This window comes from Corvus hawaiiensis, chromosome 8 (genome assembly GCF_020740725.1).
Source record: "Corvus hawaiiensis isolate bCorHaw1 chromosome 8, bCorHaw1.pri.cur, whole genome shotgun sequence".
Taxonomy (NCBI): Eukaryota; Metazoa; Chordata; class Aves; order Passeriformes; family Corvidae; genus Corvus; species Corvus hawaiiensis.
In genome coordinates this window covers 22,485,991-22,504,375 of record NC_063220.1, presented here as the reverse complement: position 1 = coordinate 22,504,375, position 18,385 = coordinate 22,485,991, and the positions used below count along the sequence as shown (strand labels likewise).

The 18,385-nt window shown below is 47.3% G+C and overlaps 1 protein-coding gene across 3 annotated transcripts; it reads left to right on the top strand.

Moving 5' to 3' along the window:
- The first annotated feature begins 551 nt into the window (after window positions 1-551).
- Window positions 552-9,842, top strand: ZNF503 (zinc finger protein 503). 3 transcript variants are annotated; one of them, XM_048311842.1, is made up of 3 exons: window positions 552-1,397; window positions 2,505-5,502; window positions 8,865-9,842. In XM_048311842.1, the coding sequence occupies exons 1-2, from the start codon at window positions 1,089-1,091 to the stop codon at window positions 4,023-4,025; spliced, it is 1,830 nt and encodes a 609-aa protein (XP_048167799.1). In that variant the 5' UTR covers window positions 552-1,088; the 3' UTR covers window positions 4,026-5,502; window positions 8,865-9,842. The 3 variants fall into 3 exon arrangements, with proteins under 3 accessions (XP_048167799.1, XP_048167796.1, XP_048167797.1); XM_048311839.1 differs by having other exon boundaries at window positions 8,169-9,842; XM_048311840.1 differs by having other exon boundaries at window positions 8,125-9,842.
- The last annotated feature ends 8,543 nt before the right edge of the window (window positions 9,843-18,385 follow it).

Below are 18,385 nucleotides of genomic sequence, written 5' to 3'. Positions count from 1 at the left end.
ATCCCGCCGCGCTCCCCGCGCCGCCGCAAGCCGCGCTGCAGCGCCCCGGCTCCCGCCCGCTGCCGCCGGCGACGTGCAGGCCGGCGCTCTGCAGGTTCTCGTCCGAGCCTCCCCCGCGCTGTGAGGCGGGAGGGGCGGGAAAAGCTCCCCGCGCCCTTCCGCGGATCTCAGAGGGGACGCGGCGCAGCGGCGGCTCCGGAGCGGTCCCGGCGGGCCGACCCCGGGCAGGGGGAGCGCGGGCCGGGCCCGTGAGCGCCGTGCGTGGCGGGCGGCAGGTCGTGCTCGGGGCGGTGTGCGAGCGGCGGGGCCGGGCGGGGGGAGGGCGGCGGAGGCCGCGGCCGCCCCCCGGCAGGCGCGGCGCCCCCAGCCCCGCGGCCGCTCCGCCGCTGCCGTGCGAGCCGCGCTGGCTGCGGAGGAAGAAAAACGTTCGCAGCGCGTGATGTGAAACACAGAATTAACGCCCATCCCATCCTAGCAGCGAAAACAAGGAAGGAGGGGAGGGGAGAGGGAAGGCGGACGAGAAAGGGAAGGGGGGGAAAAAAAAAAAAAAAAGAGCGAGAGACCATTAAAAACGGAGAAAAAAAAGCCCCAGAAAAGGGAACGTCACATCCCCTTGACCCTCCAATCACCTCGGGGTCCCATTTGATTGGAAGGCGGCAAAGGCTTTAATCTCAGACTAATTCAGCTGCTTTTGAAGTGAGTTTCTTTGCCAGATCCCGGACTGGATGGGCAGCGGCTCGCATCACAGCTGAGCGGCGGAGGCGAGCGCTCCGCGCCGCGCCAGCCGGGGGAGCTGAGAGCGGCCGAGGGGGATCGCGGCACACGCTCGCAGCCCCCACCCCCGCCCCCAGCACAGCCCAAGGATTACTCGGCTTTTTTTCCTCCTCTTTCTCTCCGGCCGGCTCCCCCTTTCCCTCCCCCTCTCCACCCACGCCCTCCCCGCCAGAGAGAGCCACGGGACATTGTATGTTTGTTTTTCTGCTCGGGGGGCGTGTGGCTTTTTTCCTTTCTCGCCCGCAGAAAGCGAGCGAGCGTTTCCGAGTGCGAGCGGCGCCACTTGCCCCAGTTTTCATGCGAGGTTTTGGGTCATGATCACATCGCCCTCGCTTTCTGCTATAAGAAGTAGTAAGCGCAGCAGCAGCCTCAGCGAGCCCGGAGGCAGCCCCCGCCGCAGCCGCAGCGCCGCCGACCTCGCCGGGCCGAACGGGCACGCTGGGAATAACGGCAGCAGCGCCGCCGCCAAGCCCTGCTTCCACGCCGTCCCCCCCTCGGACCCGCTACGCCAAGCCAACCGCCTTCCCATCAAAGTCTTGAAAATGCTCACGGCGCGGACTGGACACATTTTACACCCTGAATACCTGCAGCCTTTACCCTCCACGCCCGTCAGCCCCATTGAGGTAAGGACCCGGCCCCCGTCGCTTTCTCCCGTCCCTGCCCGGGCGCTGGCTGTGCATGGCGGCTCCGCCAGCCGCCTTCGGCACTTTCCTGCGCTTTGAAATGCATTTATACCGGGACAGGGGTTTCTTTTGATCTCGAGTTAGTGCGAGGAACCGCTCCTGGGTATTGTTTCCGTGTTTACTGGGATAATTTCTAGTTCCTGTGTAAATTAATACTGTCTTTTTGCTATTTTGAGCGCTTTTTTTTTTTTTTTTTTTTTTTTTTTTTTTTTTTTTTGAGAGGAGGGTTGAGTGGAAGGAACCGATCCATGCTGCGGTCACGATCCGGCCACGCAAATAAGCAGCGCTCCGAGTGCCAAACAACCTTGCTTTTGCAGGGAGCGTTTTGGGGTGTGGGGGGGTACAGACACGGGACGGGACGGCACAACGCGGAAAGCGACAAGCTCAAATGTGGGTGCGGCAGGATAACTATTTCGGCTCCCCGACCGATTCCTTTCAAGTACCGACACGGATCTGTACTTCGGGGGGGCCTATTAATCCCCTTTCTGCTCTGTCGAGGTTGCCGGTCCCTCTCGGCATAGCTCGCTGTTTGCGGGACCGAAACTCGAAACGGAGCGGGTGGTGGGAAGGGTGTGTCCGTGGGAATGAATGATTTCATTAAGGTCTCCGTGGAGCGAGGACACCCTTCTCCCGGGGAACCCTGCTCGCCGGCTAACTCGGGCTCTGTTTATAAATAGTGCCACCAGTCAGGATGCAGAAATGCTGCAGTCGCTATAGTTCACGGGCGGGTTTGCGCGCCAGCACGGCCCGAGCGACGCCGAGACGCCGAGCTCCGCGCTGCCCGGGCCGCTGCCGGGGAGGCTGGGGGCGTTGAAGGCGGCCGCGGCGGGCTCGCAGGGATACGAAAATCCCCAGCCCTTTTTAAAGGCTTTATGGAAAATGGTGCATTCAGGGGAGGGGGCTGTCAAGTTGATGAATGCGCACAAACTGTTCGTTACTTCCAGGCTGTACTCTGCAAAAACCTACGGGACAAGAGTCCTATGTATGCGCCGAGGGTTTTCTCAGACCCCGATTAAATCTCTTTGTGTGTCCTTCTGATTTCCGCAGCTGGATGCAAAGAAGAGCCCCTTGGCCCTTTTGGCACAAACTTGCTCGCAGATAGGGAAGCCGGACCCGTCCCCTTCCTCCAAACTCTCCTCGGTCACCTCCAATGGCTCCGGAGGCGACAAGGACTCCAAGTCGGGCCCCTTGAAGCTCAGCGACATCGGCGTGGAGGACAAGTCGAGCTTCAAGCCGTACTCCAAGCCGGGCGCCGAGAAGAAGGAGCCGGGGGCGGCGGGCTGCGCGGGCGCCCCCGCCGCGGGGGTCGCGGCCGGGGAGAAGTCGGGATTCCGGGTGCCGAGCGCCACCTGCCAGCCGTTCACCCCAAGGACAGGCAGCCCCAACTCCAGCGCCTCCGCCTGCTCGCCCGGGCTGCTGCCGGCCGAGGGAAAAGGCGGGGAGGACAAGAAGGACTCGGAGGGCTGCGGGAAGAGCGGCAGCGCCGGCTCGGAGGGAGGCCCGGGCACCACCAGCATCAGCCACAGCCGGATTAGCGTGAGCTGTGCCGGGATTAACGTGGAGGTCAACCAGCACCAGGAGAGCACGCCGGGCTCCAAGCCCATCGCATCGGACTCCGCCTCCTCCTGCAGCAGTACCACCGCCACCTCCTCCACCTCCGTTCTGGGCTCCGGCCTCGTGGCCCCCGTCTCCCCCTACAAGCCGGGCCAGACCGTTTTCCCCCTGCCCCCGGCGGGCATGAGCTACCCGGGGACGCTGGCTGGAGCCTACGCCGGCTACCCGCCACAGTTCCTGCCGCACGGAGTGGCTCTGGACCCCACCAAATCCTCGAGCCTGGTGGGGGCCCAGCTGGCCGCCGCCAGCAGCCTGGGCTGCAGCAAGCCGGCGGGATCGAGCCCGCTGGCGGGCGCGTCGCCGCCGTCGGTGATGACGGCGAGCCTGTGCCGAGACCCCTACTGCCTGAGCTACCACTGCGCTAGCCACCTGGCAGGCGCCGCCGGAGCCTCCTGCGCCCACGACCAAGCCCTCAAGTCCGGATACCCCCTCGTCTACCCCACCCATCCTTTGCACAGCGTCCATTCCTCGCTGACCGGGGCCACGCCGCCCTCGCTAGCCGGCCACCCTTTGTACCCCTACGGCTTCATGCTCCCCAATGACCCCCAGCCACACATCTGCAACTGGGTGTCGGCCAACGGACCCTGCGACAAGCGCTTTGCCACCTCGGAGGAGCTGCTTAGCCATTTGCGGACCCATACTGCCTTCCCGGGCACCGATAAACTTCTCTCCAGCTACCCCAGCTCCTCCTCGCTGGCCAGCGCAGCGGCTGCAGCCATGGCATGCCACATGCACATCCCCACGACGGGCGCCCCAGGCAGCCCGGGCACGCTGGCCTTGCGCAGCCCGCACCACGCGCTGGGACTCGGCAGCCGCTACCACCCCTACTCCAAGAGCCCCCTGCCCACCCCCGGGGCCCCCGTGCCCGTGCCCGCTGCCACCGGACCCTACTACTCCCCTTACGCACTCTATGGGCAGAGACTCACCACAGCCTCGGCCCTGGGGTACCAGTGAGTGCAGGCAGCGGGGCTTTGACACACAACACAAAGTCTAGCGGTAAGGGAAGGAAGCCCTGCAAAACTTTATAAAAGTTGGAAAGAAAAAAAATCTGACTTTTTATAAAATAGTGTTCATTTGAGGACTGGATCCATGAGCACTGTATTTATTTATGTTAGCTTCAAGCGGGACAACGAATCATAAAGTGCATTACTAAACTGAGCTCAATAGGTAAAAGTGGAACACCCATTGTAGAATATAAATAAAAAGATAGAGGTCTTCTCTTTAATGTTACTTTGAAATTGCTATGATTGTATTGTACGTTCTTATTTAATGTCTCATTGAAACAAAAAAATTTACATGCATGTTTGTTACTAAAAAACAACTCGCAATTTGTCAGTTATAATTTCAAATTGCAATTATTTTTAAGGTGTATACCCTTGAAAGAGAATTGGTATTTTTTTGTATGTATTCTGGAAGAAAAACAAAAACAATTCTATTCCAAAAACCTCATTTGCCTTATTTTGTTCTTTAAAAGGAACACTTAACTATTTTTAATTTTTAAGTCCACCCTGTAAAAAGGGTTAAGTAAGGTTTACGTCATGTACTAAAATAGACAATGTATCGCTTTAAAGATTAAAATTCCGTATATTTGATGTATTAAAAGGTTTTACTTTTTTTTTTAAATACGCTTTGATTCTGTTATAAAACCCGAGTAGGTCTTGGATGGAGGTGACTGCTAATTTCTCCTTAAGCGTTTATTCAATTTTAATTAAAAATTAAAAAAACCACAAAAAAACCAAAACCAAAACCCAAAGTTTTTTTTTTATTGTAACCCAGGGCTCTCTTAAAAAATAATCAGTCAGAGTTGGGTTTTTTTTCTTTTCAGTAGAATTTGTTGGCACGAAATAGGAAAACTGAGAGTCACTTAAATCTCTTTCCCTTTCTTAAAGAAGTCAAACTTTTTAAGAAAATGTTTTTACTGTGAAATACCTGGTTTTAAAACCAGTTTTCAGATAGAAGACTTCTTTCTTTAGAAAGAAATGGGGAAGGCAAGACTGTTTTGTAAAAGTGTAAGATGATTGTCCGAAAGCTTTTTTTTTTTTACAATGTAATGTATTACTATTCATCTCTTTCTAAATGAGAAGTTCAGAAGTAATTAGGGAAGCACTGTTTGAGCTCATCCAGTTATTTTCAATTTCTTTCTTCAGTTCGCACCGCAGCACAAAAGATCATCACGTTAAAAAAAAAAACAAAAACCGGACAGCTCTGAAAACTCATTTTCTTTTAAAAACGAAGGGACGGAGGAAAAAAAAAAAAAAAAAAAACCATCCGTTATTTGGGCTGAGTTTGCTCTTTGCTGAAGTGCAGTGCCAAACTCGACGTGATACCGAGAGGGGCTGCCCCTGCCTGCGCCGCGTCTCTGCCTCCCCAGCCCGGGTTTCCTAGCGCCCAAGGGCCACCGCCCAGCTCCGGCTCGTCGTCCTGCATTCAGGTAGGAGCGGGAGCTGCGACGGAAAAGCCGGAGCAGCTACCGAAACTGCGGAAACTCTCGTTGCCGCCGAGATAGTGGGAAAAGCGATACCCAAGCGTGTAACAGCAATGCCAGCGAAGGGCTTTGCCCCGCGGTCCGCCAGGCGCTTGCAGGCAGCGGCTCAGGCGGAGCCGAGTACCTGCTGCCCCTCGCTCGGCCCCGCTCCCCCCGCTCCCGGCCGCCCTCGCCTCGGCCCCAGCGCGATGCGCTGGCGGGGGGCAAAGTTGCAAGCGGCGACTTTGCTTGACAAATCACTCGGTTTTCTCCCTCGTTCTGGAGCCCTCCACAATATAATTACTGTTCAGAGTTTCCCGTGGTGCCCAGATGCTAATTAGTCTAATACATTTACTCCAGATAATTAGTGGAAGTTAGCGTTAATGTGCAAAGGCGAGAAAAGCAGCAAGCTACTGAAGCTCCAGCGGCCGCCCGGCCGTCCCGCACGGCTCGCTCGCTGGGGCCGGGCCGGACCCGCGGCGGGGCCGGGACACACACACGGGGAGGCCGGTGCTGGGCCGCGCTGCGGCTCTTTTGGCACTCTGTCCAAAAGCGGCACGGGAAATGCTTTGCGCTTTAACCAAATGTACTCCCCCCCCACCCGCCATAAATGGGAAAGGCACCTCTGCGTATCTCTGCTTTAGGGAATGCAAAACGAGCTCTCGTTATGAACTGATGAGTTAGAGAAAGGGAGGAGAGGGCAGTGCTGTTGACTGCACCAAGTAAACTTAGGTAATAAAATAAGCGGATACAAGCACAGCAAGTAATCGAAAGAAGGGCTTCTCGGGTCGGGGGCGATGGTGGTGGAGGATTCATCCAGCGAGCCCGAGAAAGGCAGAACAAGCTCGCAGTCCTCTCTCTACGCCGCACGCCCCCCGCCCTCTCCTGCAGCCCGGCCAGACTGCCTGCCCGCTTAGCTATTTTAACTACTCTTAATTTGAGGAAAATTACATTTCAGGCTCCATCTGGGTGTGCAAGCAACAATTACAGTTTTGCCGCGATTAAAACACACCACTATCGCCACGTTCCTCTCTTGCTCATGTGTTTTACAATTATGGCTCTTCAACAGCTGCAGCTCAGACTGTGCTAGCCAAGCCCCATCGCCCATCAGGTGTTTCAGGGGCGATTTAAAAAGAGCGAGGGAGGCATTTGTGTCCTGGAACCCGAACTGCAGTTTTGAGGATTTCAGCTCTGAAAAGTTACACACAAAGATTGCTGATGCAAGTGGTGAAATGAACACTTAATGCTATTATTACTGTTTTGCTCAGATGCTGTCCCCGGGATTAAAGAAAAATTAAAACACCTTCTTTTATATGTAGAGTGGTGATAAGTAGGTCTCTCTTCCAGGCTTGTTAAGTATATGACCTGGCAAGTGCCACCTACGATTTTGATATTAATGTATGAAATTCGCCTTTTTTTCTAACAGAGATTGACTTATGGACATTAATGTTTTTAGGTAAAAGGACTGCATTTGTTATTCCTCACCACTCCCCCTCCCGTTCTTACTAACTGGATGGGTTGCGGATTTGACAGCAGCCGCTGGTCCATGCCACCGAACTAAAATAATTTCACAGTGAAAAACCAGCTTGAGAGGACAAGCAACAGAAGGGCAAAACCCATCAAAACCCGAAACTGTGATCAATCTGACCAGAGTCAGGCATACATTAGTTTAAATTAAACAGTTTTGTCTTTCTCACAAATCTTTTTTGAACATTAAACAAAAACTCATGTAATATTTAAATCAACTCTTGTCAGATGCTAAATGCAACTGAAGAACCAAAATAAAAATTAATGCATTTCCATCCACTCCCAAAAGCTTACTCTGGATGCCACTTCAACAAAATACTTCTGATAAGCAACGCTTAGAAAAGAAGGGTCCTGTTTATCTTATCTATGGGGAAATGTAATTAAGGTAGTTTTATGAAACAATAAAACACCAGACTCCACAGACAGCAAAGGAGTCTCTGTAATATATCTGAGCCTAGACGGGCGTATGTGTCCTGGCTTATGTGCACAAGCCCACACCAAACACGTGCACGTACATATGCTTGCCTGGTTTTAGAATGCAAAATGTGTGCTAGAACTAAAATACAAGGATGCCTTTATTACAGCAAGATTTCCCTCAGTGATAAGAAACTCCATTTTCTAAGACCGGAAAGTCACCCACTGCCCATTCACCACCTTTTAACCACCCTCAGAACAGCCAGCAAGGTACAGGCAGTGCTGTGACTGGGACTGACCCTCTTCTCTCTAATCCAAGGTTTGTAGTGATCTACCCACACCTACAGTCTAAATCAGCCAGGCAAAGGGAAGCCTTTTGGGGAAAGACCCAAACTTTCTGAAACAAAAGTAAATGTGCATTCCTATTCTGTAAAAACATTGATCAAACTTCATTCTTCCATACTTAGAAAAGACGTAGTGCACTGCTGCCTTGCTTTAATAGTGTTGGCTCTCATGACAGGCTTTCAACAGACCCCATTTTAGGGTTTTTTTGTGGTCATTGTTTTTTGGTTTTGGGTTTTCTTTGTTGTTGTTGTTGGGGTTTTTTTTTCTAATTTTGTTTGTGTATTTTCTTTTGTTGTTTTTCAGGTTTTGATTGGTTGGTTTTGTTTTTTGTTTGGTTTTTTTTTAAGGAACAAATCTGAAGTGGAAAATCGCTGGAGCCACCAGCATCAAATCTCCTTTCTATACATATTTTTGGGTGTAATTTCTGACATTTCTAACCCCATGTTCAGATGCCCCGCCACCCCTGATTCTTTCTGCACCATGAAGCACAGCCCGCACTGCTTCATGAACAGACCTGAAGTAGGCAAGCAACCAGTTCTGATCAGAGGTGTCTAATCCCTGCTAAATCTCTTTCTCAGCTCACTCCTGGAAAATTCGGGGCAGACTACCTTTTCTTTTTTAAGGTAAAATTTTGTTGCAATGAAGCACAGAGGTGTCAGAAGAAAAAAGACGGACCCTGAGTCTCTCTGCTCTCACCTCTTCGGAGGTGGAATGCTTTGGCAGCAGAGACGTGGTTGAAATTTGAGCAGATTATACATTTGAGCTTGTGCACAAATGCGAAAAGACTGTCCTAATGCTGGGTATTTCTCCATCAACATCAACCAGGTGCTGCTGTTGCAAAAATCCCACCTCCGGCTGCTTGCTCTGTGCGTGTGTGCACGCACAGCGATGCACAGACTTTGTTCTCTCTTCATGTCTGAAATTCATCAACTACTCCCCCCTGTTCCCAGCCCCCCATCCCCTACGTGAAAAAAAAGTGAATCCGTTCAGGCTTTGAATATTGTAAGAAGCCTTGTGTGTGTATTTTTTTTTTTAATCTTCAGATGAATTAAAGACAACCTGACAATGCTGTCATCTGTCTTCAACGTCACATCAAGGCAAGAAATAATGATAACAGAGCAGCAGAAGGACGCCCACTGAAACCTGGAGGATATATATACACATATATACACACACACATATATGCCTTGAAACAGTTTGAAAGAGAACAAAATTAGATTACCGCTCTTAGGCTATCGCGGTAAGAACATGTGGGATTTTGCGTGTGTGTGTGTATAAATGGTTCATCTTTCCTGCCTTATTTTGTAAAGTGCGTGCTATTCGATCCAAACCACTTCTGTGGGATGGGACAAGAAGACGAGCAGGCACATTCCTCGTTCCCAAACTACCACGACCAATGGAAGCACAAAAATATCTCCCCTCCCCCTCCATCGTTTCAGGTTCACGTTCCAGTTAATAACAAACGTTACTGCTCTCCTGAGGCGCAGGCCAGAGCGGGCACGCTTTACACGGAGGCCCAGGCGGGCACGTTACGCGCAGCTGCCCGGCGGAAGAGGAGCTGCTCCCGGGAGGAAGAGCGAGGAGCGGCTCCCCTTTGTCTGCGCGGGCCGCGGGCCGGTGTCGCTCCCGGCCGCCAGGCGGCGCTGCGGGCCCCGGCGGAGCTGAGGGCAGCGCCCGGAGCCGGGCCCGGCAGGGACCCGACGGACATGGCGGGTTCGGCCGCTGGGAATCGCCCCCAGCCCCGGAGGGCAGCATGGCAGCACAAATGGATTTGCTCCGATAAAAACAGATAGGCCGGACTAAAAAAAAAAAGAAAAAAAAAGAAAAAAAAAAAAAGTGGTGGTTGGGTTTGGGTTTTGGTTTTTTTTTTTTTAAATCACGCTTGTAATCTCATTCGCTCTGAAAGGTAAATAAATTGCAGTTGTGTGAAAAACAATTGGTGCTACATGTGTTCATAACAGATGGGATCTTATCACAGTTTAACTGTAATAAATTCTGACTTCTGGAAATTGTAATCTCTATGCTGGATGTCTCTTTTCTACTGTAATAATAGGGCTACAAACTCTTGAGAGCAAGCAGAAAAGTTTTAGGTGCTAGCGTTGCTCAAGAGCCAGGGCATGCTCCTGCAGCCTCTTCCCAACTGCAGCTCTTTCAAAGTTTGCGTGAAAACGCATCTGGAAATCAAAAGGGACCGAAAAACCTGGCGCATAGGGAGACAAACAGCTGATCCTTCCCCCGCTGGGTAACATTATTTACTAAGGCCAACGATAATAGTCCTTAAAATACAAGCAGAAAACCTAAGAACGAGCTCTCTGTGTGGAGAAGCCCTGGCAAATGACAGATCACGCTTTGCTTTGTGAAGAGAGAAAATGTGAGAAAAAACCGAGCCCCCGAGGAAGGGAGAACCAAACTTTAGATTAATCCCCCTGCGCTTCAGCTCACAAAATTAAAAAATAAATTTGAATAACCACTGAAAGAGATAAAATTATAATAATAAATTGTCCATATTCACTGAGGCTGCGGGACTAATTATTTTCACCATCTCGGCTTCCCATTGCTGTTTATCAAGTCGCAGGATAAATGCTTGTAAATCCATTACATTACCATAAATCCTTTCGCCACTTTCTTTTTGGCCAATGCTTTTGCAACATTAATTGATTTTATTGCAATTCCTGAAGTCACTGTTTATTAAACTCAAGCAACTTCTCTCTGAAAGCGTTGGGTTTTTCCATCGACATACCAAACCCGTGAACGGGAATTACTGAGGCTACTATAGGATCTAGTCCCTTCCGCCCCACGCTGTGATCTCGATGGCAAATGCGAACTGCAAATTACAAGTTTCTAATAATCTACGCTGTTACAGAAAACAGCCCCTTTATCGCTGGTGAAAAACTAGTCTAGATCCAAACACCACCTTTCTCCATTGGTTTTAAACGGGGGGAGGAGGCATGAAATGCTACTGGGCGATGGAGATCTAACACACTAAGAAACACTCTGCGAGTCTTTTACATTACTTGATGGACAGCAGTTATTTTTAGTAAAGGATTTTCGATGTGTAACTAGAAGTCCAGTGCAATTTAGAAATGAGTACACAGGCTCCAGGTTTCTCAAACCCTTCTCCTTTTTTCTTCAATCAGCTTAAGAAAACTAGACACAACCAGCCTTAAACTGATAAATGATTTCTCACTTAATACCAGCTGATTTCCAGTTCCTTTACCTGTCACACTAGCCCCGTGATCATTACTTAGAAGCGTTAAAAACTACAGCGCTCCCGCTCCGTCCCGCGCGGCGCGCAGGCACCCTCGGCAGCGAGCCCCCTCCTCTCCCCGGCGGGTGCGCCTTCTCACAGCCATTGCCATCCGTTTCCATCAGACCTAACGAGGCAGCGTCCCCGCCATCGGCGGGTGCTACGGAGTCACCTCGGGGCACTTCAGTGACGCAAGAGTCTTGTAAAACGCAGAGGGATAATTACTACAGATCACAGAAGACGTGCAGAACTGCTTGTTTTAGGTAGGACAGCATAATGCCGGTAATTACGAATGTACGCTTCGTGTTACAGGTTCAGCGTCTGTGCCCTATCCTTGGCTCCCTCAGCCTTTTTAGTCACATAAGCTGCTACCCACGAAGACGTTTTGCAAAGGTGAACGCATCAGTTGTTAGTGATGCGGTCATTACTTACAATGGGAGGAGGAGGGGTAGGACAGGGGAAGAAAGCCAGGGAGCTGCCCCCTGCCTGCGCCTGACCCCCGCGGGCGGCGGGCGAGCAGGGCAGGGCTCAGGGCCCCCCCGCCCGCGGGACCTGCTGCGGCGCCTCCGCGGGGCCTCCCGTTCGAGACGAGCTACGAGAGAAAGGCCGGAGCATCTCCCTGCCTTCCTTCTGCGTGGGACGCGGATGGGGCAAAGCTGCAGCTCGGCGTCCTGCCGGCACGACCGGGAGAAGCCATTCGGCTTTTTCACGGCAAAGCGTCCTGTTTGGAAAAGACCACTTCTGCAGTTCATCCACTGCCACAGCTTTAGAGGGGTCGGTTCAGCTGGGACTTGGACGCACAGCTCAGATGTGAGGACTCACACTCTGTACAGGGGAAGTAATCCCACTACTAGCACCCTTTCAGCCACCACAAGATCTAAAACTGCAGCTGCAATGTAATGGTTTCGTTTCACTGAAGTTAGTAAGCATTAGCCTAGATTCTCAAGCACACCAGTCTATCTTACAGTTGCAGAGAAAGGTGTCCCCTCTTGTACAATTCACAGCCCTTAATCTCTTTGTGGAGATGTATTTTTCCCTACCAGGAAAGATCAACTACTACCATCATCTGCTGCATTCTTTCTCCATGCATGAAGTACTTGTCTTGAGGCAGAGCAATATGCATCAATTCCCTGATCTGAGAGATTTCAAACCCACAATCCTCACTTCTTACTAGGGTTCCTCAGTCACCTGGCTATTCTAATGTGGGAAAAATCTTCATTCTCTCCTTTGAAGGCATTTCACTTTGCATAAAAGTGCACTGAGCCAGGGGAAAAGAGAAGTTAAGGCTGTGGTTATGGTGCTTACCAAAGCCCAGAGCTCAGGTGTCCCAGTCAGTGCTCAGATCTAATCATGTTCCTACCCACTCTCTTTGCACAAGAAAAAGCTTTAAACATTTGCAACATGTCCTTTTCACCCTAGATGGTAATTATAAGAGATGAGTCTCCTACTCTACTCAAGTGGAATTGGAAAATATCCAAATCTGTAGCCACCAAGTTATTAGATAAATAGCTAACTGAATAGGCACTTTTGAGTCACCAATTTTTCAAAGAAAGTAGAAACCACCATGGCATCTTAGGTGACAGCAAGCTTTGCCTGACAAGGCTTTAGTCAAACGTAAGGTTTCCCACTGCATGCACTGATTATAGAGCAAAGAAAAACTGGTTCTTGCTGTACAGTTCCCAGCTTTGTAAGTGAAAATATTTCTCCTCTTTGGCCTGTATTTTTGTTACTTTGTCCCACCCTGTATGGAACCACTGATAACCATCCCCACTAACCTGCTCACCACTGCCTAGATCAGGCTACCACAGAAATTCACTGATGGAGACCAAAACAAACCCAGTCAAAATCTTACTTGTCCCTACATATTTTTACAACAAGATTAGAGTTAATTTTGTCAACTTCTAAAGAGAAAAACAATTGCCTTATAGCCAGTTTCCATCATGAAATACTTGAGCTCATGAGTCTGAGAACATTCATAAGATTTTTTTTTTCCTGCTTCCCCTTTCAATTCCTCTTCTTTTGCAAGATTACAATTTCCTTAAATACATATTGCACCAACAGGCCCAAGGAATGTGTTCCAGATAAAACAGATGAGTAGAAATAAGTGTGGGGGTTGTTTTAGTTTTATTTACTTATTTAAGAAGGATCAGCTGCTAAATACATTTCAGTAGAGGTGTCAAACATTTTATGAAGAGAGCTGATCACATTTATAACGATGGTCTTCAGGCTGACTTTATGGAGTTAGGGTAAAATGTTATGTTTGATCAAAAGCAGATATCCTTCATACATCAATAGGTTTATAAAAAGATTGAGAAAGGAATTTAGACCAGATGCAGCAACTAATTTTTCTAGTTTAACTGTGTAATTTAGTTGAGAAACAAATGGTTGTTGATGTATCTACAAAACAGGTACTGACAAATTCTCTGAGAAAACTGGCTACTCATAGTGCCACAATCTTGTTTTACAGTTAAATAAACTGGGAAAGTGTTACAGCAGGTCTTACCTCCTCAATGAACAGCCAACACATTTAATACTATTTTAATGTACCTATTTCTAAAGTAACTGAGCAAATACGGTACAATTTCTTGCATGTAGATACTATTAAAGTAAGCAAAAATACTGCTTAACTCTACCTCTACTGATAGTTATACCAGTATAGTTTAATCCCTCTTAGAGAAGGTACTTGTGAATCATCATAGCTGTGTATAAACCAGGTCACAGGTTATGAAAAAAGCTAACTCTGTAAGGGAGAAAATATTTATTCTAACTAAGACACTTAAACTTGTATAAACAGTGTTCCACATGGTTAATTGTGTTCGCTGGTTAATGGGATTGTGTCAATTTACATTTATACATTTAAGCTATTAAAACTTGCACACACCCTAAATCCACAATGTAATGTGAAATTCTAGTCAGCCTGAAATCAGTAGAAGTTTTCTGAGAAAGGCAGGATTTCTCCTGGGACAAAAGAAGCCCTAAAGCTTACAAATTCTAATTTCAAATGTAAGACTGTGTAACACAGTTGTACAATTCATGACAATTTGGGAAGGCACTTGGAAATACCTCGGAGCAAACCATGGGAATTTCGGTTTTCTCTCTGTGATGAGAAGGTTTAGAGGACAAAATCTGAAGAGGCCATGCAAGGTACATCCATGTAAATAGGTAAGAAAGAAAACACTGAACACCTATACAGAGAAGAGCATGTTTTAGCCGTTGTATCACAGACACAGTCAACTTGGAACTGATGCCTGTCAAAATAATCCGAGCATGGGGAGTTTAATCAGCACATCTGTCTGACCAGTCACGTCTCATGTTTTAATTCAAGAAATGGTTTCATTTCAGTGATGGGTGAGATGTGTGCATTTTTACTTTTTGTATGTTATTTAGACAAAGAGAGTCTTGTCCAGGTCTTTTGCCAAAAAAACCCCAGAAAAATACTTTTAACTTAACTAAAAAAAACCCCAAACCTTAAATTCCTTCATATTCATAAGAAAATAAAGGACTGTGAAAAGTTCTACAAGTTTGTTTGGTTGTTTATGCAGAGTACCTCTGAAAATATCTACGTCTGTTCTGATAGCTAATAATCTTGGATGAACCAAACCAATAAACATTTATTATTGCATAAGTAATTTATGTCAGCTTTTGTATGCATAGATACACAAACTAGTTTGCACACTAACCTGAGTACCAGAAGAATAATGTAGTGCGTTGTGCATCCCCATCCTGAAAACAATTATTGCATAACCATGTCATTTCATCAGCTATTAAATGGTAAACTCATTTGTGCAACATTTTTTTTTTTTATTGCAGACATTAAAATGAGGACAGGCATATTTCTGTGAAGTCTCTTTTGATGTATTTTGTAAGCTTCCTTTTATCTGTTCTAAACCCCACAACACTTCCCCCCACCCCCCTCTCGCCCCCCCCCCCCCGAATTAAACTATCCCCTCCACACCCACATTACAAGCTGTCCTTAGGAATGCAAGTACATACAATCCTGGAAGTGTAATAATCACCATCTTGCTTATTACCTGGGACCTCCAGGGCTGACTCACAAACCTTTACACCTCGAGTTAAATATCCTAGCAAGCAGCTGTAGCATATTCATATCCGCTGTTGGCCAGATGCAGCCACAGAGAGGGACGCATAGCACAGTGAACAGTGGGTTACATATGCATACCTACTCAAAAGCAAGTTAAAGATTGGCTAGAGACTAATCCATTTTATAGGCTCAGAAATTGATTTTCAGAGAAGCTGAACTACAGGTGCTCAAGTCTGTTAAAAAAAAAAAAAAACCAGCCTAACTCTGGTGGTTCTATTAGCAGGGCTCACTGCAGCATAGGAAAGCACAGGAAACATTACCTTAGTCTGGTATTCCCTAAGTCTGGGTCCATTGTGTGCAGCATGACACAGTTACTCTTTTTCTGGAGTGGTGGCTAAAGGCATTTGTTTATAACCACAAAATTAAGGATAAAACTGACTGTAAATGTTATCCATAGCAGTAACATTCAGTTATTTTTGGATGCAATGTACAATACACTTAATCAAATCCTCATCAGAAAAATAAGAGGCAACAAGACATTATAATCTATATTACTGATAAGTAGTGAGAGTATTGGAAATTAACCAGTTGTAGAAATCAGCTCTGGACCAAGTCAGACAAAACTGGTGTAAGTGAAACGGGAGAACAAACTCAGTAAGTGGGTCTCTAAATGTTTAAATTTCAGGAAGGCAAACTAGTGTAGTTACATCAGCTGGACTGTGGAGCTAATAGGTTGAATAGGGAGCAAAGTCTTACTAATACTTCACATAAAGAATGTTTAAATAGTCAAGAATCTACACTCCAAACACAGTAAAAAGAAACCCAGGAGAAGGTACTCCAGGCCTAACTGGATGCACTACCACCTCAAGAAGTATTAGATGTGAAAAGAGAAACAGAAGGAACGCATGGGGAAAAACACTTGTGTGTGCTCATTGGTCCTTAACTGAGAAGCATGGGGTGAAGTGAGACTGCCAAGAGAGGAGCTATCCCAGACTTTGCAAAGGGCATTAAAGTAGATGAAGATTTTTTTTCAGTTACATAAATGAAAGAAAGAAACTAATGCAGTAAAGATAATACAGGCCTGTTCCAACCTCAAATTGGTATGTTGCATTCATTTAAATGAGAAGGGCAATACAGAGCATGGGGTGAAAGGGAAAAAAACAACTGATAGGAGTGACACTAGAGAATAAAAATCAGGTGAAGTGCAAATGAAATCCAATCTGGCGTAGCCCCAAACTATAGGAGTCTAGTTAATCTCCACTCCAACTCAGAACTCTAGGATTTGAGACGACAACAAGGACTTTCTACCAAACTTAAACAAAACAAAACTGACACAAACCAAATAAAGACTAGTATAAGAATTGAAAGATAGTGCCTGACATTGATATTTTTTCATTTTGTTTCCAGTAATAGCCAACACTTTACAATAGCAAGTTGAAAGCAACAATGCACAGAAAATAAATAAAAATATTTAAGAGATATAGCCTAGGATTATTGAAAGTAGATGACAACACATTAAACTTCCTCTGATTTAAAAACAAACCTCAAATCTCAGTATTATGTGCTAAAAAAGCGTAAATGGCATAATTCCTCAATATTAATTTAGGATGACTGCTAAAATACAATGATTGTGGATCACCCCTGTATGACAGCTAGTGCAACTTTCAACAGAGCCAAGGAAAAGCAATAGCATTGTGTAAAAGTCTAGGAAGAGCTCACCTGAAATATTGCATTCACTCTAGCCACCTGCATTTGACAAATTGACTGGAATTAGAGCAGGTAGAGGAGGCCTGCTAGGTAGATGAGGGCAATGGAAAGCTTATTTTATAAAATGAGATTAAACAAGCTTGATTTATTTAGTCTACTATAAAAAAAGCTAAGAGAGGACAGGATTGCCGTCTAACTTTTAGCTAAAAAGCTGAGAGAAAAAAAAAATTTAAAGATGACTTTGGCATGAGTCCAAATGGACTTTAGCTGGCCATGAATTTTTTTAAAGTATATGGTGGTAGCTCATTGGTTTTGACTTTATCCCAAGTCAGTTCCAATGGCAAATGGTTCACTAGCAATGTTGTAAAGCAATCACATTCTGTAACAGCCATCCTCTGGGAATAGTGGGAATAAACCACACAAGTGCTGTTAAGATAGAGTACAGCACACTTCAAAAACAAATTATCCAATGTGACGGCTGCAGTAGGGAGGGGAGGACTCAGTAACCCAGCGAGTGCTGTCCAAAGCCTTGCACAATGGAGGAGTTGGTAGATAGAATTAAGTTGACCATGATTAAATAGCATTTTTATAATGCGAAGAACTGTATAATACCAATGAGGAGGTAAACAATAGTATAAAGGCTATTTTTCCTTCTCACACTTAAGAAGCCCTAGCTTGGTATTTAACAACAGAAGAAAGTTGCAAAACAACAATGTAGACACAATCACATTAGACTTAAAAGAGTTACAGAATTCCCTTCTGAAGTGCAAAGCCATTATGACAGAACTTACTTTTTCCCGCGGAAAACAAGTTACTAACAGAACCCATAGAATCTCAAGTCAAACACATCAACTTTTAAATTTTTGAACAAAATAAACCTAAAGAATTCTTCCTTAAAATGAAATACCATATTGCAAGATACATAAACAACAAACAACCTAAAGGCTACTCCGATATAAAAATTCAAATCCTTTGTTTTAAAGGAAAATAGATCTTTATGATGTTTGCTTTCAATAGCAAAGGGAATAACATTTGAACCAACAAAAGCTTAAGTAGATGATGATTTGTAAAGGGATTTTTCCTGATACACACCTCAAAAATCTCCAAAAGAAGTTAATGTGATGGCAAACATTCCTCAGAGAGAAAAGAAGTAATGGAAGTTCAGCTGAGGCACTGACCTGCTCGCAGTCCCAGCAGGTGCTGCTGCTGCTGCTCCCACGCAGGGCCCTTCCCGCAGGGCGCAGGTGCCAGGGAGAGCCAGGGCCGGGCAGCACCTGCCCCTCAGGGCCCTTCCTTCTCCAAGGACAACGTAGCTGCTGCTTCCATCTTCCCCGGCAGCCAAACACCGGCTTCGTGCCATTCCTGCCTGCCCTTGGGGCGTGGAGCGCGCTTGGGACGAGGGCTGATCATCCCCAGGTGAGCAAGTCACTACTCACAGGTTCTCTCAGTTTGCCCAATTAGTGTTACTCAGTGCCCCGTTCTGGGATGGAGCTGGTGATTGGGCAGATTCCTGTGAGGCAGCTGTAAATTCTGGGAGATGGCTGCAGTGGATGCATCCAGGCTGGGTT